The 27886-nt window shown below is 34.7% G+C and overlaps 1 protein-coding gene across 2 annotated transcripts; it reads left to right on the top strand.

The window, feature by feature from the left end:
- The first annotated feature begins 157 nt into the window (after positions 1-157).
- On the top strand, positions 158-26841 carry SEC11C (SEC11 homolog C, signal peptidase complex subunit). 2 transcript variants are annotated; one of them, XM_012541478.3, is made up of 6 exons: positions 158-382; positions 16261-16370; positions 21128-21277; positions 24030-24149; positions 26156-26213; positions 26639-26841. In XM_012541478.3, exons 1-6 carry the CDS (start codon positions 341-343, stop codon positions 26690-26692), a joined length of 534 nt encoding a protein of 177 aa, XP_012396932.1. In that variant the 5' UTR covers positions 158-340; the 3' UTR covers positions 26693-26841. The 2 variants fall into 2 exon arrangements, with proteins under 2 accessions (XP_012396932.1, XP_031801763.1); XM_031945903.1 differs by lacking the exon at positions 158-382 and adding an exon at positions 18353-18496 and having other exon boundaries at positions 16288-16370.
- Positions 26842-27886: the final 1045 nt, after the last annotated feature.

The raw sequence follows: 27886 nt of genomic DNA, 5'->3' as shown, positions 1-27886 counted from the left end.
CGGCTCAGGGTCCTAGCTGGAGGATGCTCTCACGCCAGAAGCATTTCGGGAGTAGTAGTTTTCTGTCCCCTACGGCCGTTCCGGGGTCCACAGCAAAGGACTACAGCTCCCAGCCACCCAAGCGGGCCGCCTATCAATGGGTCCCACCTGTCCCGCGGATTCTCCGTAGCGCGGTCTAGACAAGGCAGCGAGGAAGCAGGAAGGGAGGGAGAAGGGGGCGCCAGGCAGGTGTTTCGACGTTGCTCGGGTAACAGCCCCTTACCCGGAGCCCTGCTGCTCGGCCCCCTTCTTCCTCCCTGTTGTACGCGGTGTCCTGCGGGACCGGCTTTGGGAAGCCGCCATGGACATCTTCGGGGACTTAAGGAAGATGAACAAACGCCAGGTAATCGGAGGCCCGGGGCAGGGCGAGGGGCGAGGGGCGCGAGGCTGGGGGTGCGGCCCGGGCTTAGGGGTGTTGGCGCCCCGGAGGATGAGCGGGCTCCTTGTGAGCCGGAGCCGGGGGATGACGGGCAGAGACCCCACGGGGAGCCGAAGGAAAACGCCGCCCGCCTTATGTTACCTGAGGGGGTGAGACTTGTAGCCTCGGGTGGGGGAGGGGGGTGCAGTCCGAGATCCGGTGAGTTTCCCCTTCTGGTACCTTCTCTCTAACCGGCGTGCTTATGGACATTTGTTAGCGCCCGCTGCGCGTGAGCTCTGGATTATACAAATGTAGAACCGCCCTGCCCCTAGGTAGCTTACACTACCGAAACGTAAAGACTTATGCCGGGGGCTGCGCTGTGTGCCGAGCACCTTGCTGGGCGCTGGGCTGGGGTGTGAAGCCTGTCAGGGAAAGCGCCCCGGGGGGGGGGGGGGGGGGGGGGGGGGAGGGTCTGTCTTCAAACCCTAGATAAAGGCGACCGGGTGAGGGACTGGGAAACTGGAACACCAGAAGGATCCTCGGATGTTTGGTCTATAAAACGGACAGCTCAGCAGTGAGGATGTGACAGGCTGTCTATCTTCTTCCTATGTCTATTTCTAGGGCTATTACAGCCTTGTCCGCGCTTGTGCCGCCAACATTGATGCCCGGTTGTGTGAATTCTTGCTACCTAGTTTCACTTGGGCCTTCACTCCCACATTCTTTTATCTCATAAAATAGCTTTTGAAATGTTTTCCTTCTGTTCCTGTTTCCATCCACCCCGACCTGCCCCAAGCTTTAAAGTCACTTGCTGTAATTAGAGCATCACAGCTATGTCATGAACTTCTTCCTTCTCCATCTCAGTGATTCTCTGAATTTTTATTTTTTTTAATTTATTATCCAACTGAATTTGAGTCACTTGTGTATGTGATACCACATACAAAAACAGAATACACTGTTTTTGAGTGCCTATTTAATAAGACAAAAAATGAGTCAAGAAAATCTCTAAGTTCAAATCTAGCCTCGGATAACCTTTAAGTTTTGTGACTCTGGGCATGTCACTTCACTCCTGTCTGCTTTATTTCCATCAGTTGTAAAGTGAGGATAATAATAGCACCTACTTCAAAGGGTTCTTGTGAGAATTGAATTAGATAATTGTTATAAATCACCTAGCGGTGTCTGGCACCATAATAAGTGCTATGAAATGCTAGGTATTTTTATAACCTGCTTTTATTATTAGAGATAACTTCTTTTGGCTTCCCATTCGATTGAAATCATTCTATCAAATGGTACTTGGTTGTTAACAAATCTGGTAGTCTTTTCTCCTGCAGCATTTGAAACATAAATGTCAAATGCTTGTATTCTGGTAAGTGTATTTACCACTGTCCTTGGTTTCTTACCTCTGAACCTTTTTTTTCTGTCGGCTGATTTCTTTTCCTCTTTTTAGCACCACATGTAGGTACTTCCTAGGTTCCTGTCTTTTATCCTCTTCTCTTTATGTAGGTGACTTCAAATGTATATCTTAAGCCTTAATCTTTCTCCCAAGCTCTAGTTCTCATTCTAAGAAGGATTTTGTACTTTACACATTGAATGAGCATCACTTAAAGAAACCAATGATATTTAACCCAAAAAAGGGAAAATTTGAAGAAGAACATGATTTCTGGCCTTCTTTATTTGAAGAATCTTGTGTGGAAGAGGGAGACTTATTCTGCTGGGATCAAGGGAAAGAAAAACAGTTTTTTATAAATAAATTTATTTTTTAATTAAGCATTTTTTATTTCTCCCACTCTCTCCCCTACACACACATCCACACACATAGAAGAGAAAAGAAAAGCAAATTCCTTACAACAGTGCATAATCAAGTAAAACAAATTCCCATATTGGCTACATTCAAAAATGTATCATTCTTCATATTGTCAGTCATTTCTCCGTCAGGAGGTAAATAGTATTCCTCATCAGTTCTTTGAAATTATGGTTGATCATTTTGTTTATCAGAGTTCTTAAATTTTTCAAAATTGTTTATTAAGAGTCCAAATTTTTTTCCAGGTTCTGTTCATTTTATTCTTCATTAGTTCATCCAAGTCTTCCCAAGTTTCTCTGAAACTTATTTCCTTCATTTCTTATAGCACAGTAAATTCCATTACATTCTTGTCACAATTTGTTCTGCCATTCTCCATTTGAAGGATACTCCCTTCCTTCTTAGTTTTTTTCATAAAAGAGCTGATGTAAATGGTTTCAAACGCCTGTTTGTGTGTGTGTGTATGTGTGTATGTATAAAAGACCTTTTTTTGATATCTGTGGATACAGGCCAAGTAGTGGTATTGCTGGGCCAGATAGAAGGCATTACTTAGTAACTTTTCAGGCATCCTTCCAAATTGCTTTCCAGAATGGCTGGACCAATTCTTAGCTTCAACAACAATAACTCATTATGTTTGTTTTCCAGTGTTTGTTGTCAATGTTCCCATTATATTTGTTGTCCCTTCCAACATTTGTCTTTTTTTTTTTTTTTTTTTTTTTGGTTAACTTCCCCAAATTGATGGATGTGAGCATAAATTTACTTTCATTTTAATTTCTCCAGTTATTAATGACTTGGAACATTTTCTCATGTAGGATTTTGCTAAACTTTCTTCCCTTGAGAACTGTCTGTTCATATTTTTTGACCATTTATCATTTGAATAATAGTTATAATTATCGTAAATTTTAATCAGTTTCTTTTTTACCTTGAAAATGAGAGCTTTATCAGAGAAACTTACTAGAAAGGTGGTTTTCCCCCCAATTAACTTTATCTTCTAAACTTTATCTGCATTGGATTTGTTTATGCAAAAACTTAAATTTTATGTATTCATAATTGAATGTTTTATTTTTGTAAACTTCTCAATGTCATGATTAGTCATGAACCTTTTATCCATAGATCAAAAGGTCATTTCTTTCTTGTTCCTCTGATTTGTTTGTATTGTGATCTTTTATATCTAAATCACATATGCATTTGGAACTTGTCTTGGTAAATAGTATTAGGTGTTGATATATGCTGTCCAATTTTCCTAGCATTTTTTTTTTTTTTTTGTCATATAGTGAGTTCTTTTTTTAGTAGTTGCAATCTCTGGGTTTTATTGAACACTAAGTTGTTTGTGTTATTTAGGTTCACTTGTGTTCCTAATGTGCTTCACTGATCAAGCACTAATTTTTTTTAAAATTTCATAGCTTTTTATATTTATTATAATCCAGGGTCCTTACATTATAATAGTGTAAGCTGCCTAGGAGTAGGGCAGTTCTACATTTGTATATTCCAGAGCTCACACGCAGTGGGCGCTAATAAATGTCCATAGGCAAGCTGGTTAGAGAGAAGGTACCACAAGGAGAAATTCACCGGATCACGGACTGCACCCCCTCTCCCCCACCCGAGGCTACAAGTCTCACCCCCTCAGGTAACATAAGGTGGGCTGCGTTTTCCTTCTGCTCCCCGTCGGGTCTCTGCCCATCACCCCTGGCACCATTCACAAGGAGCCCACGCATCCTCTGGGGCACCAACACCCCTAATACATAAGATATGTATTTATATACATGTCTTATATGTATGGGTAATTTTACAGCAGTGACAATTGCCAAACCTTTTGTTTCAATTTTTCCCCTCCTCCCCACCCCCTCCCCTAGATGGCAGGATGACCCACAGATGTTAAATATTTTAGAGTATAAATTAGATACACAATAAGTATACATGACCAAACAGTCATTTTGCTGTACAAAAAGAATTGGACTCTGAAATATTGTACAATTAGCCTGTGAAGGAAATCCAAAATGCAGGTGGGCATGAATATAGGGATTGGGAATTCAATGTAATGGTTCTTAGTCATCTCCCAGAGTTCTTTCACTGGGCATAGCTGGTTCAGTTCATTACTGCTCCATTGGAACTGATTTGGTTGATCTCCTTGCTGAAGATGGCCAGATCCATCAGAATTGATCATCATATAGTATTGTTGTTGACGTATATAACGATCTCCTGGCCCTGCTCATTTCACTTAGCATCAGTCTGTGTAAGTCTCTCCAGGCATTTCTGAAATCATCCTGCTGGTCATTTCTTACAGAACAATAATATTCCATAATATTCATATACCACAATTTATTCAGCCATTCTCCAACTGATGGGCATCCACTCAGTTTCCAGTTTCTAGCCATTACAAAGAGGGCTGCCACAAACATTCTTGCACGTATAAGTCCCTTTCCCTTCTTTATGAGCTCTTTGGAATATAAGCCCAATAGTAACACTGCTGGATCAAAGGGTTTGCACAGTTTGATAACTTTTTGAGGATAGTTCCAAATTGTTCTCCAGAATGGTTGAATGTATTCACAATTCCACCAACAATGTATTAGTGTCCCTGGTTTCCCACATCCCCTCCAACATTCCGCATTATCTTTCCCTGTCATTCTAGCCAGTCTGACAGGTGTGTAGTGGTATCTCAGAGTTGTCTTAATTTGCATTTTTCTGATTAATAATGACTTGGAGCATCTTTTCATATGGCTAGAAATGGTTTCAATTTCTTCGTCTGAAATTGTCTGTTCATATCCTTTGACCATTTATCAATTGGAGAATGTCAAAGCACTATTTTTTAACAATATAGAAGTGTTTCTCTGATTACTGTTTTGTTGTGAAATGTGGTATTGTTGGGTCACTTTATGACTGATCACTGTTTGATCTTTCTTTCAATCCATACTTTTTACCTCAGCTTCTTAAACTGGTTTTAAGGTCTTGTAACTGAATGTAGAGATTGCAATGTTTGGTTTGTATGCTTGTTTTGTATACTATATCCAGAATCACATAAAAATTTCTCTGTGAAAAGAGGTCAAGATTGGAAAAAGTTTAAGAAGCAGTGCTTTACATTGATGCCCAAGTAGTCTTTCTGTTGCACTATTATGATCTATGTTAGTCACAAATCTCATCAAATTTCCCCATGATAATGATTCAGATATTTAAAGATAACACAGCTGTCTTGTTGGCCCTGCCTTCCTATTCGCCTCAATCAGCCAAGCCTTCAACCTAAATTTCAGATTAACCCTTATTTTACTCTGCTCTGCATTCATGCTGGATGTTCTGATCTTCCTTCTTTTTTTCTTTCTTTACTTCCTTCCCACCCCCACCACCTTCTCTTCTTTCCTTCTTTCTATACAGAGAATCATACCCTTATTTGCTAGTGATTTGCCCAAAGTAATATACATTTTGATTGCTGAAACCTCACCAGATATCTTGGGATTTATGGACTAGATTTCCTTTTTTTAAGACACTGTCTTAAACCCAAGTCATTCTCTTTGATTGGCCAACAGTAGATCCTAACTCAAGCTTCACTTGGTCATTGTTTAGGTTTTGATGGTTTGGAGTGAATGTAAATAGCAGTTGTTTCTGCTTTGGCCAGAAACTCTGGGTCTTCTCTTCCAGATTGATTTTTTTTTTTTTTTTGGACTAGATAAAAGAGGTCATTTTGGGGGCTTCATTTCCTTCCTATCCTTAGTCATTGAATGGGCGTTTGCCACAAATAAACTGGGACCTGAAAAAGATTGGACCCAAATGACTCCCGAGGAGAGAGTAAAGCTGGTGACTTTGCACAGCTGTTCTTCACTTGAATCCAATTCACTTTCAAGTCATCATGTCACCTTCTTGAAGTCTTTGGTCTTCTTCTAGAACGAACAGTGACAACAACAAACAACAACAATCTGGTCATCTTTAACTACTTTTATACTCCCCTTTCTCATCCTTCTTCTTTTCTCCACTTATTTAGGGAAGTCATATCCCATTCCTGTAATTGGAATGTATATCATCTTCCTGCCCACTTATTGGAGTGCCTACTATTTTATATCTTCTATGAAACTTTCTGTTAAATCATCTCTTCTTTCCTTAAATTTAAAATTATTTCTTCCTCTTAAATTCTTTTAAAGCATTTTTGTCTGGGTATCTCCTTTGCCTTTATTATATTTTACTTTGTATCATGTTTGTATATGTCCAGTTTCTCCTTTTAGGTTGAAACTATCTTAAGGGCAAGAACTACAGGGGTTTGCCTCCCCATATTTCTATCTTCAGTGTCTCACTTGTGTACCAAGGCTTGCATATTTTATGTAAAAGTTGAATAAACACCTGTACATTTAATAGGTTGAATTTAATTGAATCGACCTAGTTCAGCCTTTCATGGTTTTTAAAATCTGAACTACTTATAGAAGAGATTTCTATATTGAGAGGGAAGTTGTGCTATGACTTTGAAGGTCCCCCTTACCTTTGAAATTCTATGATCTTGACTGTATCCATGGTGTGAAAATTAATCACAGATCAGGAATAAGAATTGTTCTCTTCCTTACTTGCCCTTGGTTCTACAGTTAGCTTTGGGTTGTAAGGGCCTGGTCTAATGATAAGTGAGAACTGAATGCAATCTTCTGAGAATGCCTAAATTTTTAGGCTGAAAATCCATGTCATGAGCTTGTTAAATCATATTCAATCCAACTGTCCTTTATTAATTGCTACTACATGTACTAGGTGTGGGGGATAGAAATAGAAAATGAAAAGTAGCCTTTGGAGGAAGTAGGGAATGATACAATATTTAAGCAGCTAAGTATATATATGGCAATTTGAGAAAGGAGAAAGTACAAATTGGGCTTCAGAAAGCTTTTCATAGTATCTTCATGGTACATTAAGGAGTCTTAAGAATTCAAAGAGGTAGAAATGAGGAGGAAATATATGTGTGTGTGTGTGTGTGTATATATATATATATATATATATATATATATATATATATATTTCAGACATGGATAAACCAGAAGGAATGCTAAGTTTGGGAAACAAGTAGGCCAAGTTTACTTGGCCATTGAGTATGAGAAATAAACCTGAAAAGGTAGGCTGTAAATGTTTTGTGAAGTGCTTTAAGCATTAATCTGAAGCATTTGTATTTTATCCTGTAGACAATAAGGAGTTTAGGAGAATGACATGGTCAGATTTATTTCTAGAGAAGTTTATTTTGATAACTGTTTTGAAATGGATTTTATAGGGGAAAGATTGGAAGTCCTGCAACTGACTACTGCAATGTAGGTAAGAGGAGACTCAATGTGGCCTGAACTAATAGGGTGGCTATGGATGAGTGATTCAAGAAAGATTATGGAAGTAGAACTGGCAGTATTTGGCAACTGAATGAATATGGGGGATGAAAGAGAGGGAGAAGTCAAGGGTGACTCCAAAGTTGTAAACTTAGATGATTGAAACCATGGTGCTGCCTTCACCAGAAATAAGGAAATTTGGAAGAAGAATAGATTTAGAGAGTTCCATTTTAAAACACTGGTATTTTAAACATTAAATTACTACTTTATGTTGAGTAGTATTTGTAGGACCCTTATAAACCACTACTCCATGTTGTGGCACATTAAAAAAAATAAGCTAGTCCTTTTTTTTCTTTTTTTATAAGGAGACATTGATGAGAGTGTTAAATTTTGAGTTTTTGACCATTAGCTCAGGTAATTCAATTTGATTTAAACAAAATATAACATTCTGTTTGGATCAAAGTAAAAAAAAAAAAAAACTCAGGGAATTTATTTAGCAAAATGAACAATTTATAGAGCTTAAAGTCCACTTGACTGATGTGCTTATCTATGACAGCTCTTCCCCCTTCCCTCTCACCAGTTCTAGGCTATGCTTCAGCATATACACATATGCCCTTAAGATAGTTTCAACCTAAAAGGAGAAACTGGACATATACAAGTCCACCAGGAATTGATGAGTTCTGTCAAGGCTCTTGAACCTTGAGTTTTATACCATTTTTTACTCAAAAAAATAAATGGAATTGAAACCCAATACAATTGTAGCTATGTAGAATGAGCAGATACTAGAGCTCTTTGAATACATGAAAAATGAGTAAGCTTGGTATGCATAATTCCTGTAGGGTACTGTGGTCATACTTAAGAAATCATTAGGCATTCTAGCTATTTGTCCCTGTCTTTACCTTCATCTCTACTCTTTTCCCATCCCCCAAGGGACCTAGTCTTATCAGATTGCTTCCTTCCAGTTTTTGGCAAGTGCAATCACTGAGGCTACTTTCAAGTGTATTATGTTAAATAATATAACAAACAACAGCAAAAATCATAATAACACTACTAACAAACTCACAATGAACTCACAGACTAATGAAATATTGGTAGAGGCATGGTATTTGTTGTGTTCCAGCAACAGTTACCACCGAGAAAGAATCTGAAGCTAACTATTTTAGTCACTGATGTATTGTTTTATTCCTAAGAGTATTTGCTATACTAGACATTCAAGGCAGGTGGGGATCTACCTTGTCAGAGCTTTGTCAAAGAAAACTCAGTTGAAGTTCAATGGACTTTTGAGAGCTTGTTCTGGTAGGGGAATACAGCTATATTTATGGACCCTTGACTAGAGAATGATTTGCTGCTTCTTAGTTTTGCAGCCTTGTAATTATATTTTGAATAGTAATTAGACACCTATGGGTAAAGCAAAATTTAGTCTATAGATAAAAATGATCATTGATAAATTGCTGGCTGCTTCCCTAGTCAGGAGAAAAAAATACAATCCCATACATTTCCCTATACTTGGAGTCATACTGTCCTTATCCCAAGTTCCTTCAGGGGGTCACAATCTGATAAGCTGCCTTAGTGCATGTAAGGCTAGGATGATAAATGATGGCAGAATATAATTTGTTCTTTGACCTTGTGTACTACATTTACTTCATTAATTCAAGAATGTGAGTACTTTTCTGTGTAAGCAAATTTTATCTGTATGTATATAGGTTTGTATACATAACATATTTTTGTGTGTATATTTATTTCTACACACAGACATATATACATATATATATGCTGTAGTAAATAATTTAATGAGTTGCTCTGGTTTCCCAAAATTCATCATTTGGTGGTCAGATCTTAGAAGATGAGTGTCTCAGTGAACCCATCTAGAATGCTCATTGGATATCAGACTCACATTTTCTTGCTGAGTGTATGCGTTTTTAGTTTGGTAGTTCTAGCTAGCACTCACGTTTCATTGGCATAGAATTTAAGGAACACCTTTATATCATGATGGTTATCAGAGAACTTCAGTGGAAGCATCACATTTATCCAAGTAGAATGGCAGAATTTGTCTTAAGAAATGTTGTCATAGATTTTATGGAATATGTTTTGGCAGCTGTATGTTTCAAGGTATGTGTATCTGCTTGGCTGCTATGACAGCTGTAGCTAAATTTAATAGAGAACACTTCTGAAAAAACAAATGATTCTTCTACTCTTTGATATTACCAACAGAAAAACTCCCCCAGGAACTTAGGGTTGTATTGTTAAATATGTCATTATGGTAATACTGGATAGTTAAAAAAATAAATCCTCCAAAATGAAGTATTGAGAGTTGCAGCCTGTCAGGAGGGCCTGACCTTCTGGAATGTCTTTTCCCCAACTAATCCTCCCAGCTTATTCTCTCACTTCATATTAGCCAGTTTTGCTGTTTGTTTGTGCTACTTCTCCTGATTAAAAATTGTAAAAACATTACTTTCTTAAGAATATCAGCTTCTACTGTCTATTGATACTTGTTCTTTGGATACATTCTCCTGATTGAAAGTCCTTTTTTTTCTGTTGTCTTATAAAATCTACTAAATAATGCTTGTTTAACCTGGGACTATTTTCTCTGTTGTAAAGGAACCATTCTTTTCTCGGAAAACAAGAAAGTCACTTGAGCTTAGGCATCTGAAAAAGTAAATCTGGTAAATCAGTTGTTGTCATTTTTTTTACTCTTCAGTTGACATTACCTGTAGACTGAATTTTTTGTTTAAAATATTCAAACACTTGTCATCTTTATTATTAAGTTTATTCCTGCCACTTAATTCTGCTTTGATCTTGGAAGAACTATGTACAAAATAGTAACCAAAGAAATAAGTAGATAAACAGAATGCTAAGTTTCAGATCAACATCTTGGTCTCAGATTATTTTGCTCAAAGAAAATAATTTTTAATTGATTTTATTTTTCCCTCAAGATTTCAAGCTGAAAAAAAAATAGGGAAAAAAATAAATTCTTTGTATGATGCTTTTGCCAAATAAGAAGCTAAAAATAAGAATCTGCTTCCAAGCTACTTTCCACACAGCTGCCAAATTGATAGGCCTAAAACACAGATCTAACCATGTCATTGCCTTGCTTAAAAATTTCCAATGACTTCTTGTTGCCTCTTAGATAAAATAAACAAGCTTTGGCCTGGCATCTAAAACCCTTAACAATATAACTGTCACCTACATTTCCAGTCATATTTCATATTATTTTCTCCTCAAGTAGTCTCCACTGAAGTCAAATTGACTTTATAGTTGTTCCTCAGGTAAAACATTCTGTTTCCTGTCTTCATGAATTTGAAATTGGGCCTTCCTGATTTTTCTTTTCTTTTTTTCCAGTTATTATCTTCCTCCCTCTTAACATTTTTTTGTATCTCTTTACTTACATATTCATCCTCCTAATACAATGTAAGTTTGATGAGAACTAGGACTATATAATTTTTGACCTTTTTTCTCCATTACCTAGCACAGTATCTAATGAGTAACCATAATAGAAGACATCTAATAAATGTTGCATTCCATTTTTTGAGCTAAATCACTGTGGACACAAAGGACTTGGAAATCTTGTCTCAGAAATGGCAAACTTTTAAAAGTGCCCTGGAGCATTTTCCAATTAAATCTACTTATATCTGGATGAGATGGGTATCCCTGTACCAGTACATCTGGCAGTCCATCTGTAGACCCTCCACCAGGACAGATGGCAATCCATCTATGCCTTTTTATCTTTCTTGTCATACATGTCCATGTTATTCCATGAATTCTTCAGAGAATCTGCCTACCAACTCATATCATGTTTTCCTTTGGAGCTAGCCATATGTTGTCTCATTCTCATTGCCATAGCAGTTCATCTCCTTTCTGATCAATCTTTTAAGAATTTTTACTTCATTCAACAAATATTAAGTACTGTGTATAAAACTGTGTGCTAGGGATACAAATGTTAAACAAAACTGTTCCAGGGAACTTATTTTCCAATAGGTAAGATCAGATAAATAAAAACGCAGACAAGTAAAATGAATAAAAAACATTTATTTAGCAGTAGGCCAAACAACACTGTGTCAATATATGGAAATACATATAGAAAAAAACTAGAAAATTCTTTCCATCAAGGAATTTGTACTCTAATTGGAGGAGATAACACATAAAAGAACTGAAAGCTACAAGGCAAATAGAAAGGTCCAGAAATACTAAGAGTGCTATGGAGGAGAAATGGGCAAGGCCAGGGATATTTAGGGTTATATAAGTATGTTGGATCACAATGCCAAGGAATTGTATGGCAAAGAAGCAAGGCGGATGATAGGGCACAGAGGACTTTGAGACATTGGTAAAACAGGTGGCACAGCTTGGTGGCCTGGAAGGAATAGAGTTGACTTATCCAAGTGTTGTGAGCAGTTGAAAAGCAAGCAGGAAGGGTGCTCCCACTGGTGGTGGATCTTCTTACAGCTCAATAGTTGTATATGGATTCATTTATTCATAAGTATGAGGCAAATGAGGAAACTGAGATAAATGGGATAAAGTGACTTGCTGAGAGTCACACAGCTAGTCTTCTTGATTTCATACTTGGCACTTTATCCATTGTACCACCTAGCTGCTCCCTAAACAGAACTAAGGAATTGAGGACCACTTGTTGAGAGAGACATCGGGGAAGGTTTTATGGAAGGGGTTGTTTGGCTTTGAAGAAAGAAAAAGATTTTGATAATTACAGATTGGGGAGTAGACTATTCTGTTGTGGGAATATCATGCTCAAAAGTCAAAAAGGGCAGGACCGGTCAAGGGAGTGAGAAGTAGTACATTTGGGTTGAATGGAACATAGAGTGGGCACAGGGGATCTTAATCTTATCTGACTGAAGAATGCCTTTCATCCAGACTGATCTACACTGTATGGACAGCTAATAGAGTTGATTCATCATTACATGTATCTTGGAAGATGAGCTGGGCCCAAAGTTGAATAAGAAGACTAAAGTAGGCAGGATTGCATTTTAGAAAATTGCTCAGTGCTTTCAATGAACAACAAAAACCTGTCCTTTTAACACCAAGCCTTTTTATAGTGATTACATATGGCTGTAATTTATGGAACACATCGCACTGAAAAATCAAAATTGTAGGTTACCTAAAGGGCAGTGGGAAAATGTTCATTGGGCCTAAATGGGCTATAATATATGACCAGTGATTATTTGGTTACAAGAAACAGTGTAAAAGATAAGGAAGTAGGCCAGTCCTAACCGAGGAATTATATATGGAAGGGCAATTCTAATGCTGTCCTGGTATCTAAGATTAAAATTCCCACAGCAGGGAAGGGTTCTTCACCCTTCTTGGATCATACCCAACTTTGATAGTTGGGTAAAACCCGTGGATACAATGTTTTCTTTTCTTTTCAATATTTTACCTTTCCAAATACATGTAAAGATAGTTTTTTTTTTTTTTTGGGGGGGGGGTGCTTTGATTAATAGCATGGTCTTTATTTATTTATTTATTTATTTATTTTGATACTGCCTGCAGTAAGATAGGTCTTTATGGGACATGTGGCTAGAAATAGTAAAAAATAGTTTTTAGCATTCATTTTTGTAAAACTTTGTATTCCAAATTTTCCCCCTCCCTAAAACAGCAAGCAATCTGATAAGTTAAGTATGTGCTGTCCTTTTAAACATATTTCCATGTTTGTCTTGTTGTGCAAGAAAAATCAGACCAAAAGGAAAAAAAAAACAACCTTGAGAAAAACAGAAAAGTTAAAATATTGTACTTCAGTACATAGACAGCCTTAGTTCTCTCTCTCTGAAAATGATTGGCATTTTCCATTCCAAGTCTATTAGAATTGCCCTGAATCGCTGTATATAATGTTTTTTAAATGTATAAAATAAGACACATAGAATTACAAAGGAAATTAGTTGTACTAGAAATAGTTATCAAAGTGATTTTCTTCTAATAGTCCATAGATCCCAGGTTAAGAATCCCTGCTTTAGAAAAAGGCCTATAATACATTTATTGGATCCTTTATGAAAACTTAGTGGAGAAGAGGAGGGAACAGGATTGGAAGAGGAAAGATGTGGTGAGGAGTCGAACAAGATAAATCTTGATGATTTTTTAATTTTACTGTTTTAAGGACTACCCAATTTAATGAGGTTATAGATTAATTGAAATATCCCTTGTACCAAATGTAGTGCCTTACACATGATGGACACCTAATGTTTGTTAAATTAAACTAATCCAACCATTTCTTCCTTTTTTAATTAAAAAAAAAAACTAAGGAAATTTTGGTTCAAAAGAGGATTAAATATTTTAACACTCACATCACATAGTTAAGTGACTTTAAGCAAGTTAATTTGTTTGGATTATATACCACTTTTTAATATAAAGCATGGATCTATCTTTTAAATTATTCAAAGGAGCTTAGTTATTGAATATTGATCTTGTTATGATATGGTGTAACCTATAATATGTTATTCTCCCCATTCCCTAAGGCATTATTATTTATAAGGTTTGGTGTATTTAAAGTATTACAATTTTTTACATTTATGAAGGTATTATAGCCCTAAGTAGAAGTAACTTCTAGTCACAAATATGTCGTGTCTTAAATTTTGCTGCAAGTGAAATTAAAAATCTCATTTTATCCAAGGCTAAAGTGATTGTTATTATTAGGATGGGAATTATGATTCATAAATGTTTTTAAAGTAGATAAAAGCCATGTCAGATCATCAGGATGTACATTTTATTTCTTAAGCCTTGTGTGTCCCTAAAGAAGAACTGTTTTCTGCAACAACAACAACAACAAAGTTTTAAGTAAAACAAATTTTAAATTTGTTATAACAATTGCATTATAAGTCAAGTGATTTGACTTCTAATCCTTGCTCTGATACTGTTTAGTCAAGATACCTCAGGCAAGTTCCGTAATCTCCCTCTGAGTCTTTTACATATAAATTAAAGGATTGAATGAGATCATTTTCCAAGTCCCATTTTAAGCCTCAAATTCTCTGATCTGTATCTTCCTTTATCAATTATAGGAAATGTTTAAATGAATTAAATCCAAATTAATGAAAAGCAAGGTTTAGCTCACAATTTTTTTATACAGTATGTTTGGTGAAGCAAAAGTACATGCTATTTTCTTTATTTGGATACTCTTTAATTTTAATTTGTGAAATGACCATACTCTAGGAGAAAGGGGCAAAAGTGAAGCTGGTGTTCATATTTAATTAAACATTTTTTCTCCAATTATTAAAATAGTTTTTTTAAACATAAAGTCAGACTCTTGAATATGACAGTCAACAGTAAACATTTTATGGATATTTAAATTTGGATTCTATAAGAGTCTGTTTTCTTTCCTATGCCAAACGTTATTGAAATCATAAAAATTTGAAAACTTATAGGAATCTTAGTATAAATTGCATGAAGCCAATGAGCTGGGCCCAGACCTTACTAGGAGGAAAGCCAGGGAAATCATGTTTGGGAAATTGCAGAGTGCTTTCTATGGATCCCAAACCATTCCTTGCTGCAGAAATCCCATCTTTTAATACTGGAATTCTTCTGATGTTAATTCTCAGAACTTTAGGCCTAGCTCTTGATACAAAGAAAAGAAAAATGAAACAGCTCTTGTCTTTGAGAAGCTTATATTCTGCTGATTGGGAAGAATATATACACAGATTATACAGAATTTACACAGAATAGTCTATACAAAGTTAGTTGAGGAGAACTGACGGCTGGGGACATAAGAAGATAGGGAAGGCTTCAAATAGTAGTTGATATGAACTTGAAGAAAGATAAAGATTGGAAGAGGCTGAGATGAGGTCATGAGAACATTCTGATTTGGGGGGAAGTATGGTGAAATGGAAGATGATATGCTAAGTTTTGGGAAATAATAATCTAGTTTGAGCAGGTTATGTAATAGGTAGAATGTTGAGCCTGGAGTTAGGAAGATTAGGATTCAAATCCTAGTTTAGACACATTAACTATCTTACCCAAGACAAATCATTTCACCTCTATTTCCTTCAGTTTCCTCAATGTAAAGATGGGAAGAATAATGACACCTACTTTGAAAGATTATGTGCTTAGCATAGTACCAGACATAGTATAGTAGACAATATATATCTTATTCTTATTCCCCTTTCTCACATGCTTTTGTTCTCCCAAAAAAAAATCTGAAAAAGGGAATAATATGAAATAAGGCTGAGTCGATTCAGTAACTGTGGAGGATTTTAAATGTCCAGAGAGTTTGTATTTTTTACTTGTAGCAAGCAGTTGGAATTACTGAAGGCTTTTGATCAAGGACTCCAAGAAGACAGCTCAGAGAACTAAAAGGGACTTGGATGATGGATTACTTTGTAGACTTGTCTAAGCGAAGAATTCCCACTCTTTGACCTTATAAGGATCAGTCATCTCACTATCTTCCAAATGTTTGGTCTTTACACTAAAGTTACCCATCATCTATTATGGAAATAGAAGGAACTAAGAGTACATCTTCTCTTATTTTTCTCCTCCTCTGGTTCAATATCAGAAAAAAAGATATTTCCAATTTGTCCCAAAACTTACCCTTTATCCTCCACTCCAGTCTCTTTCAGGACCATGCCCTATAGGCATTCATTTTCAGATGTTTCCCTATTTACTGTATTCCTAAAAGCTTCATTTGACACTTTCAAACTGTTAGCTACCCGTTTTCTGTTAGACTTTTATTTAGGGCTTATACTTTTTGCTTACAGTTGCACACCATCCACTTACTTTTCAAAATCTTTAGAGTTTTCTTCCAGTACCATTCTTTACTGAATCCAGCTTTTGTCCTTTTTGTTATGTTTTGTTTTTAAATTTTTCCACAGCTGTATTACCAGGTTTTAAACTTTGCCATGATTGTATCATCTGCTCTTATGATTTGGAAAGGCTTGATAGTTGTCACTGGGAGCGAAAGCCCTATCGTTGTGGTTCTGAGGTATGTCTTGCATATAATTTTTCTTATTCAGTCATATTAATGTATTGTTAATGTTTTTATGTTTTATGGTAGTGTAAATGTAAATAGTTGAATAAGAAGTTTTCCAAATTATATCAACTTGAATAATTTCATATGTTTAATTGAATGAAACTATTCAAAGTCCTTTCTGATAGTACTATTTGGAACCTCTTTAGAAAATATTTCAGGTTTTCTTATCTAGCTTTTAATGAAAAGTTTTATAGTTAAGATTAGATAGATATACGTGTTGATCAAGGTCTTACCATGCTTTCAAGTCTTTGTTTAGTCTTTTAAAAAATGCACCAGATGGAGCAGCTAGTTGGTGCAGTGGATAGAGCACCAGCCCTGAAGTAAGGAGAACCTGAGTTCAAATCTGGCCTCAGACACTTAACACTTCCTAGCTATGTGACTTAAGTCACTTAATCCCAATTGTCACAGCAAAAAAAAAAAAAAAAAAAAAAAGTACCAGATATAAGGACAAGGAATACAGACAGAAAGAAATACATATAAGCACAATAGCTTTTGAAAAATTGAATTTGTTATTTATTTAAAAGGAAACTATATGAAATAAAGATTCATGATTTTATCTATAACCCACTTTCTGTTCTGTATTGTATGGAAATTGCCTTTAAATGTTTTTGTTGTTCATTAAATTCAGATAAAAAGTTTAAAATCAATTGATACTTTGAATTGGCAGTGTTTTTTTTACACAGTAAATAAGGTAACAATTTTTTAACATTCACATTTTTTTAAAAAAAGTTCTGATGTTTCCAGCCAAGTTTCCTTTGCATTAAGAGAATACATTTTAATGATATCCTTTCAAATTTCTTTAAATACATTGTTCACAAATATACTTTTTTGATTTTTTAAAAAGTACTTTATGTACTAAGAACTTTTGCTAAATTAATACTGATTATGTTCATCTAGTCATATATGATAAACAATTAAGTAATCCATTGAAATTAAATGAAATCATATAAATATCACCATGTTTCAGAACTATGAAATGTTGTAGTATCCCTATTCTGAATGTGTCAGTGATATTATTACTTTATCTTAGGTTTTATGATCAAGCTTATTCTGGCTTTTTGCAGAGGCCACATTTAAGGCTCCATCTCTATGAATATGGAAAAATTACAGGAATTTTGAAACCATGAAAGGAAACTTGAGTAAGAGTTGGAAGGGATTTGGGGATCATCTGGGCCAGAGTTGTCAGACTATGGCTGCAGGATCAAGTCTAGTCCTGCAGACCATACATAAAAACAGAGTAAGGCTGAGTTTGGTCTGCTGGCCATGGGCCAAAGTTTGCCCTCCCCAGCTCAATGCTTTCATTTTACAAATGAAAAACTGAAGCTTAGAGACTTGCCCAAGGTTATGTGAGTAGTTAGAAGCAAGACCCAAACTAGAACTTGGGTTTTCTGATGGCCACTCAGATGATCAAGGGAAGAGTAGAGAAACTCCTGGAATGGGAGGGAGGGGAAGAAGAAAGGGGAAGAAGGAGGAGATAAAAGTATTATTTTTAAAAAGTTGTGTCATGGTGTTCTAAAGTCACTTTGCTAGCTTAGTGATACAAACATAATAATTAATAATCATTTAATACTTTTAAGGTTTAGAAAGTACTTTGTGTTATATATAACTTGATTTTCTAATTAAATTATGTTTCCTAAGTCACATATAGCAATATTCAGGTTGAAGTATTCAAATGATGGTTATAAATTTCTTATTGAATTTTCTTTTAAATATTTTTGGTTAAACCTGTATAAGCTCAGTTGTTATTTTTTTGATACTTTGAACAGATGAAACTGACAGTATAGTCAAACACAGAAAAAGTACTGAGGTTTCTGAAATTAATTTCTCCCACAATGTCCAGGAGATACAGAAAGAACTGATTTTCAAAAAAAAACTATCTTAGAAAGTAAAGGAAAAAATCCCCAAACTTACTGAATTCAATATCTGTCACATAGTATTTAGTGACAACTGAGAGAAGATGACAGTTAGATAATCAGCAGTTTGTGCCTGCTTCCTTTGCTTGAGACACGAATGCATCTAGCACTTGTAATGGAGAGTTTGTACAGAACTGCGGGGCACAAGAATCACAACAGTCTGTGGTAGGTAAAATTACATAGACACTTTAAATCTTATTTAGATTTTAAAATTTACTTTGGATTTTTTTTTTAAACCATGAAAACCTGGGTAGCAATGTAAAAACAATTTATATTAAATATTCTCAAAGAAACCATAATTTCAATTAAAAAAAAATTCAGGAGGAAATATTTTCCAAGGCCTTTATAATTAGACCTTTTGCTAATTTAGTTAACTTTAAACATGTCACATTTTACAAATACTGGAATTATTACTGCAGTGAGCATTTCTATTTTTATTTAAGAAAAATGATTTGTGAAGGATACCTAGTGATTGTAATTTTCCTGGGTTTCTTGTGTTGATGCTGTTCTCTCCTCTCTTTTAGGAAGTATCAGGGAGGAGAATTCTTGAATTCTGTTCAGAAAATTTTAACTCATTGTTAAAAGTCCAAATTGATTAGAGTGGTGTTCAAGGCTGCTTATTGTTCCAATTTAGACAGGTTTTTCAGTCTTTTATTCTTTTACTCCCCTTCACAAATGATTTATTTCATTTCTACCAATTATTCACAGCCCCCTAGGAGAATTCATTATTACTTACCTTCGTGACTTTTTTTTTTGCTTTATTCCCCCACTTGACCTGGCATGGGCTCTTTGTTTCTGACCTGGTTTGAGTCCCAATTCTGCCACTTAATAACTACTACCTGACCTTTGGTAAGTCACTTAATATTTCTGAGCCTCCATTTTCCCATCTGTAAAATGAGAAAAATTGTATTTACAGAGGCTTATCGTGAGGAACTCATTTTCTCAGTATTAGGACGTATAAATATAAGCTGTTATCTGATAGCTAGCTACTTTTTCATCAAGACCTGGCCTAAGCTCATCTATCCCAATGCTTCCCACTTTGATTGTCCATTGCACTCACTGTCCTAGTTATCCATGTGGCACTTTAATAGTACAATGAACATAATGCTTTCTTTTTATGTATATCGTAGCTTCTAACTAGATTATAAATTCTTTGACGAGAGGGAGTTTGCAGGGAATATATTGGAAAGAGTCGTAAGGTTTATAAAAAAGATTCCATGTCAGTCTTCAAAACAGTTTGCTTTAAAACCAGGTAGTTTGCTATAAGCCGTCTTCTTAAACTGTGGTTGGTGACTCCATATGGTGTTCTATAACTGAGAGGTCACATTTATCAGTAAATGTTTGATTTGTATACCTACTTTAAATATTTATAAACCCAGGGTCACATGCAAACTTCTTAGGTAATAAGGGATCACGGGTAGAAAAGCTTAAGAAGCCTTGTGCTATGTATAGCATGAGTCAGTTTTCATTGTCACCACTCAGTGATTTCTGCAATAAAATGGTGATTCCACTCCATGGCCTTCCTTTATAGTTGCACCCTAGACTTTTCCCCTCAATAGCCAGCCAACAAACATTTATCAACCACATCCTATGTTCCAAGCATTGTACAAGGTAGTGAGAATACAGAGAAGAATAAAATAAGCCCTGTCTTCAAGAAGCTTTTGAGGGGAGATAATATGTATATAAACATATAGAATACATATTAAATAAATACAAGGTGGTTTTGGGAGGGAGGTCACCAGGAATGGGAAAGGATCAAGAAAAGCTACTTGTAGAAGATGACCCCCTCATGTCAGCTTTTTGAGCAGTATAGATTATTTCACTTAAGTTAGGGAGTCTTGGAGTAAAAATTAAAGCTATAATTTAGAGAATTTTTATAAATCCAGGATTTTATAATTTTCAGTTGTCAAATTATAAAACTCAATTATATTTTGATGTTTTTAGCTCTAATTACCAAGATTGAGATATAGAAGGAGAGAATGTCACATGATAGCTTCAACTTTTACTTCCAAAATCAGTTCATATTTTAGAAATGGGTCAATCCTTTCAAGCTTTGTGTTAACAAGAACTCTAGAATTGGGAGCTGGGAAACTTGGGTTCTAATTTTAGCTCTGCCACTGCTTGACCTTGAATAAGTCAGCTTCTCTGGCCTCTTTGAGGGGAAAAACTTTTCATTTTTGGTCTCTGTAACCCCATCCGCTATAGTGCTTGGCACATAGTGGGTACTTAATGTTAATTAGTAATTGTTAATTTATTGATTGGATCTACTTTCTCATCAGTTAAATATAGGGAATGATCCCATTCAGCTAAAACATTTTGATTCTAAATTAATTAAAATTTACTGGAAAGAGACAGAGTTTTTAAAGTTAAATATGGGAGATTCTACCATCAGGATTTAGAAGTCTCTTTTTGAACTTGATCTGCCACAGAGCTTCTATCTTCCTAGGAATCAAGGAGGAGCCAATATCTAAAGCAAGACTTTTTTTACATTCAGGAAGCAGGAAGAACCAATGATCTTTTCTATGCTGAACTCTTAGAATTCTTTTTTTTACATTTAATTTTATACTGAATTTATCCCTTTTTTTTTGAGGGGGAGGGGAGATGTTGAAGGTTAAACCTTTTAATGAAGAGAAACATGTACTTGGTAGCATTATTGATTTGTAGATTATCTGTGGCTGTGTTTGAAAGTTATTTCAACCTAAATTGGCACATTTGTATTATTTTGAATAAATTTCAATGTTGTTCATTTTTAGATCATAATATAAACCCTGTAATTATTTTGTTTTTTCTTTTTAGTGGCAGTATGGAGCCAGCATTTCATAGAGGAGACCTTCTGTTTTTAACAAATTTCCGGGAAGATCCTATTAGAGCTGGTGAAATAGTTGTTTTTAAAGTTGAAGGAAGAGATATTCCTATAGTTCACAGAGTCATCAAAGTTCATGAAAAGTAATGAAAATTTTAATTCTTCTTTTGTGCTTACTTGTTTCTTGGTTCATAATTGGAGAGTTAGCAAAATTCACTGGAAAGACTGCTAAATTAGGAATCACAAGATTTAGTTTGTGACTCTGCTCCTGCTGCCAGGTCTTGACTTCTTGACTGTGGGCAAGTCACTGTAGCCTTTATGAACCTGTTTCCTCATCTTTTAAGACTGAGATGACAGTAATTCACAGTAATGTTGGGGAAATTAAATGATGAGATTATTCATGAGAAAGCAATTTGAAAACAAGTGATGATGAATATTTTATTTCACATATAATATGAATATTTATTAGACATCTCAGCGTCTTTTTAGAATGGGTTCCATTTGTAGAACTTCTCTCCTAACAAACTGGTTTTATGCACTAGTTGTTACCTTTTTTTTGGCATCATTGTTTTTACCCTGTTGTATTCTGTGATGAGAGAAGTAGCACATTAATTCAATATTTAGAATCAGGAATATATATATATATATATATATATATATATATATATATGTATAGTACCCCCAAAATAAAATAATTCTTCTCATACCTAGTTTATTCCCTTGCTTTGAGTCCCTATCAGTTAATTGGAGTTGCCTCATTTTGAAATTCTGTTGTCCTTCAGCAAATATGCCTGCTTTCCCTTTAAATTCTTCTAAATAGAAATGGTTTTTAAGAATTAGAAGCATTGATTTCTAATTTACATATTAATTTCTAATTAGAGATCTCATTTCTGATTAACAATACTTTACCTATTTTGATTATTAATTTTTCTAAAATCATCAAAATGGATGATTTTAATTTGCTTCTTAAGAACTGTATGATTAAGCACGAATCCAGAATATTATGAAGATAATGGAGTAAATCTTACATATATATATATATATAAATCCCAAGTTTTCAGTTTCACATCTACCAGTTACTCCCAGATGTCTTGAACTATTCATAATATTCTACCTTGAATGACTGCTCCTTAAAAAACTTGATCTATTCTAAGCCTACATTTATAGTTAAAATATGCTCTTGTGAGATGTTTGTGAAATACTTTTTAATTTACCAAAGGAAGAAATTTATTTAGAAATCTGCTCATGGCCTTGATTGATTTTTATTATAATTTTGTTTTGTTTTTTAATTACTAGAAAGTGAAAAATTGTTCACAATCAACTCCAACAATTTACATTTGTGTGCTTTATTGTTGTGGAATTTGGGAAGGGTTTTTTGGGTTTTTTTACAATGTAGATTCCTGTAGTTCAAATCAATTTATTGCTATTTGATCGAATTTTAAATTCTTAGGGGGATTGTAATGTTATCTAATTGTGGCATTTTTTCATTTGTTTTATTTTTTAAAAGACATATAGTTATTTAATTAAGTTAATTTAATTTTGTGTCTAGACTATCTTAATATCTTTTTAGAATGCTTAGAATTGTTCCTATTTGTAGAACTTTGCTCTAAACATGCTGGTTTTATGCTATTAATTGTTTATGCTATTAATAACTAATAAGTATTAATACTATTAGTATTAGTGATCTTTCCCAAGATCCTGATTTTATACTCCATTGTAGTCTGTGATGAGGGAAATAACACATAATACAATGTCATTTAAAAGAAGAGAATTGAGAAGTACTCAGATCTGTTTGACTTTTCAGAAGCTGTATGCCCAAAATTTGGCAGAATGTATTTCACATTTATGTGATGCTTAAAATGAAATTGTTTTCTTGTTTTTTATTTGGTTAGAGATTTACTTCTGAACCACACTGTTCCTCTGTTGTCAAGGATTGCTTAGGTGTTTTAGGACTCTACCAAACTGTCATCTGGTTTCTCCTTCAAATTGAGCCTTATGTAATTACTGATTACTTGTCAATGGAATGAGCAAGTGATAGGTGTATGAGTGTGTGGAAGAGGAGTGAAGTACTTAAAGGCCAACAAGTAATGTTAAATCAGTATCTAATGCAACTGATTTGAATTTTAAGTTGTTAGTGTAAGAATCACTAACCATTTGCTGGGATTTAAACATGCTATCAACTTAATCTGAAATTCTCTTATAATATTCAGTTTCATAAGACTTCATATGTTTGACTAATAACATAGGAATTTATGGAACTTCATTTAGATTTAAAAATGGGTTGAGGATATTAGGCTCCATTATTTTCCTTATTGCAAAATGTCATGTCAGTTAATTTTAACTAGTAGTAATTACAGATAACTCTTCATTTTAAGAGACTTTTCCCCCCTGAATTGTAATATTCTTTTGTTTTTAAACATTCTCAAAGCATTTCAGAACTTGACTGCCATATTTTCAGTTGAATCTTGTTTGTGAGGAGTTGACTTGGATTTGAGTTCTAGCTGTACCACCTTATATTAGCTGGGTGACTTTGGGCAAGTTACAACTTACGGAGGCTCCATTTTATTCATCTGTAAAGCAAAAAAGAATAATATTTGCATCATTTCATTGGGCTGGGAAGAAAGCGCTTTACAAATTGATTAGACACTCTTTTAGACGTAAGTAGTATTTATGACAGATTAATTTTTTTTTTTTAAGTTTTACATACAGTCAGGATCCCCACAAATGTGAGGTATGTCTCATGTGTACTACTCAAAATTTTCCTCATGAGCACTCTTCCAGTGCTTTTTGGATCATTCTATGGAATGACTTTTAAGTGTACATCTAAATTCATTTTTGAAATTTTTTGAAAAATACTGAAATTTATTTACAAGTTGTTTGTCTTTTGCCTTTCAGAGATAATGGAAATGTCAAATTTCTCACTAAAGGAGATAATAATGAAGTTGATGATAGAGGTCTGTACAAAGAAGGTCAAAACTGGCTAGAAAAGAAGGATGTTGTAGGAAGAGCAAGAGGGTAAGGAACTTGTTTTTATACTTTGTGGTTTCAGTGACGCAGAAAATGATTTGGCCACAGTGAGATTGAATTTTTGAGTATAACAGATGATCCAGTTTGTGCCATAATGATAAAATAAAACTTTTCAGAACTTTTCAAGGACTAATACTAATCAATTTTCTGTGCCACGGTTTGAATTCTTTTTCAGTTGCACTCTAAAGTTATTTTATTCTTGATGTTTACAGAAATGTCATTACTTAGGGGAAATTTTCAGCAGTTTACTATGTGGGGAAAGGGAACTAGGCAATACCCTTTTACTTGAAGGAAAATCACTGGGTTTTCTCTATTCTTTTTTGAGATTCTAATTTACAGAGAGGCCACATAGTTAAGTGGCTTCAGAATTGGCTTCAGCATCAGGAAGACATAGGTTCAAGTTCCATTCTAACTTGCGCTGATTGTATGGTCCTGGGAAAATCTCTTAACCCACCAATACTCCAAGATTCTACACTACATAAGTGTCAGTTTATATTGGTAGAGAAATTGCCTTCTCAAGAATTTTCTGTGCCAATGAAATCATAAATTCAGTCCAAAAAAAAATTTCCCCAAGCAATCTCTATGTTATTAAGGAAGAAGACAAACTAATTACAAGGTAGTTGTAGAGTCTCAGATGAACCTGAATGTCATCCTCTTGATCCCTTTGCTAACAATCAAGACCACATTAGCCATCTCAACCAAAAGAGAATATATCCTAGATTTTTAAACAGACCTCCAGAGAAAACTCTTCCCTTACTTCCTTTGGCAGGCTTTCTGTACTTAAGTTTCAATATAAGAAAATTATCACACAATTGTATATTGAATTTCTTTTTTCTATAATTATGACCAATATATTCTCAATTGAAACAAGCAAATGATGGGACTGGTTGTTTACTTGTGGCTTACTTTAATCATTAATTTTTTTTTTTTTTGATTGTTTCACTATCCCCTAACATTTCTCCTGGAGGATGCACAGGTAGAGTAGGTGGGACTTCTTTTGCATGTTTTTAGAACTTCCACTGACATATTTGAATAGAAAAAGAAGTACTGTTCCATAGAGTTAAGAGAAAACTAGTCAGAATCCATAGAGCAGTCTGTCCGTGAGAAACCTCAGAATAAGCTGATGTTCCTAGAATCCAAGGCAATTAACAACAGCTAGATATTGTATATAAAATTAGATATTGTAGATAATGTAGATATTGTATATATTGTATATAAAAGGTATCTCAGAACACATGACTGAGGGGTTCCAACCCAGCCACCTCCATCTGTGCTGGCACCCATTGTTGGACTTGTTAGCTTAACTGAAACCTAAAGGTTATCTATTGGTTTTACTTAATCTGTTCCCTATTTGTTCAAATGGTTGAGAATTGAGTGATTTCTTAGGAATATTGAAGATTTGCTAATTTTTTCCTTCTCTCTCCCAAAACAATTTATATTTACTTATTTTCTATTTATCCCTTTTACTCCCATTCCCCAATGTTTTTGTCATTGTATCCTCAGTACCTAGCATAATCTTAGACACAGAAACTCTTAAGTGCTTTCTGAATAAATAAAAGAATTTTCTGGCAACATAAGTTTTCTATTCCTTATGTCAGCATAGTCATGAGTTAGTTTGATTTCAGACTTTCAGATCTTATGTTGGTAACTCTTGATCCATGAACTTTAAAGCATATCTAAAATGACAAGAGTATTTGTCAGTTAAACCAATAAAGTGCTTTTTCCCCCTAATTCTTTGTCTGTCTCAGATGCTGTACTGATAGCAGTATTTCTGTAGAAAAGTTAACTGATTCTCTATTAAAGATACTGCAAATGAAATTTGTAAAAAACTTTCTTTTAAGTACTTTGTATTTATTTTGTACTTTCTGTACTTAAGCAGTCTTTGTCATTTTCCCCCATATTCAGTAATATTGTCTAAGAAACATTTAGCTCCTAAGTGAATCTGGTGCCCACATTCTGTGAGTAATTTTATTGTTTTTATTTTTCAACTTTAGGTTTTTACCATATGTTGGGATGGTTACTATAATCATGAATGATTATCCAAAATTCAAGGTAAGAACAACTTTTTTGAGAGGGAACTAGTCAATTGTATACTTTAAATAGCTGAAAGATAACTTCATTTACAAACCATTTGGTGGCTATGAAGGGAAATTATCATTTGGAAATTTTTTATTTTTTATTTTTGGTTCATAGTGTATTATGAAATGATCTATTAAAAAGCAAACACACTGATTTAAGAACAAAGGATTTATTTACAACTAATTTTTAAACACTGGTTATTTAAAGTCTTATTCTAGCTACATGTTTATAGGTCTTTTATTCTAACATGCATAACATCTGATTCCTATTTGAGGCATAAAACATGGGGAAGAGGTAGTCATTTACTTTTATTCCTTAGACCATTACTGAACAGTTTTTCTGAATATATTTATAGGCTTTAAAGCTAGGACTATAATTTCCATTGTGTTTCTTTACAGTATGCTCTTTTGGCTGTAATGGGTGCATATGTGTTGCTGAAACGTGAATCCTAAAATGAGAAGCAATTCCTGGGACTGGACGGAAATGAATTCTATTGAAAAAAGAAAAATTAATATATTTGAAATTTCACTTTCTATATAAAAGAAAACAGTGTGCAGATTTTTTTTGTCTTGTCCAAATAAATGGTTCATCAGTAAACGTTTTCTTGTGTTGATTCTCAAATTTTAATCTATCCAATTTATGTAATAAGTCTGTGCCACCTAAGGATTTACATCACTTAAAATATCAAGTGGGCCCTTTATAAAACTGGAACATTGGTGGGAGAAAATATCGGCAGAATGTGTTAATTGTTTGAAATAAGTATATCTTTTAGGAAAACAAAATATTGATCTTAATGAAACACAGCACTTTTCTAAAGAGAAAAAAACAAGCCTAAACCTATTAAAAAATGTAGCTTGTTAAATACATATTTTTGTAACTGACAACTAAAAACAATGGAAAGTGACCTCTGGCAAGAGAAGATGCAGTTTGTTTCATTGTTTTTGTCATATGGTATGACATAGGCAATTTTTTAAAGTTTACCTTATCCCTCCTATAATATGTAATCTGCCCTCCATATCAGAATTAAACCAGTGGCATATTGCACACCTCTGAGGTTACTTTCCTTGAGTTAGTTCCCAATTTGATAAGAGACCAGCAGGAGTGATCCATGGGAGTCAACTTGTCCTTTAAGCTTTTATCTGGCCCTGAAATAGGCTATTGCAATAATAATGGGCCTCATCCTGTTGAAATCAGCAAAACTGAAAGAAAAAAAATGTACTGAGTACTTAAAAGCGTGATTATTCTTCTGTGCCCTTTAATAAATTGTTTTCCTCACAAACTAAGAAAAATCCATTTTTCTTTCCCTAGCAGTTAAAATTGAAGGTACCATGTTAGATCATAATTTTAGATTTTATCCAATCTTCCTGGGGTTCTGTGATTGGTTAAGATAATTTTTTGAAAAAAACCTACAGAAATGTCTGGTCTGGCGTAGTCTGACAACAATTCCGCTATGGTTCAAGTGTGTGACATTAATACTCATCCATTTGGACGATGGAGCCTTTCTCTTCCACTAGCAGTCGGGAACCCTAAGTTTCTGTTGACGAGTTTGTTAATAGCGTAACACATTTCTCATCATCACATAAAATAGTTTGTTATATATTAGATAGTTTTGGCTGGTTAGAAATTGAGGCCTTTTTTTGCTGCTT

Source organism: Sarcophilus harrisii, chromosome 1 (assembly GCF_902635505.1).
Source record: "Sarcophilus harrisii chromosome 1, mSarHar1.11, whole genome shotgun sequence".
In the NCBI taxonomy this organism is placed as follows: Eukaryota; Metazoa; Chordata; class Mammalia; order Dasyuromorphia; family Dasyuridae; genus Sarcophilus; species Sarcophilus harrisii.
Note: the sequence above shows the minus strand (reverse complement) of the source record. Positions and strands in the feature narration are given on the sequence as shown.

Bases quoted from the DNA above. Each gene is read 5' to 3' on its own strand.
- SEC11C (XM_012541478.3), top strand. From the start codon at position 341: ATGGACATCTTCGGGGACTTAAGGAAGATGAACAAACGCCAG. The intron at 24,150-26,155 runs GTAAGGAACTTG...TTTCAACTTTAG, and splicing joins GTTGTAGGAAGAGCAAGAGG to GTTTTTACCATATGTTGGGA. The intron at 26,214-26,638 runs GTAAGAACAACT...GTTTCTTTACAG, and splicing joins ATGATTATCCAAAATTCAAG to TATGCTCTTTTGGCTGTAAT.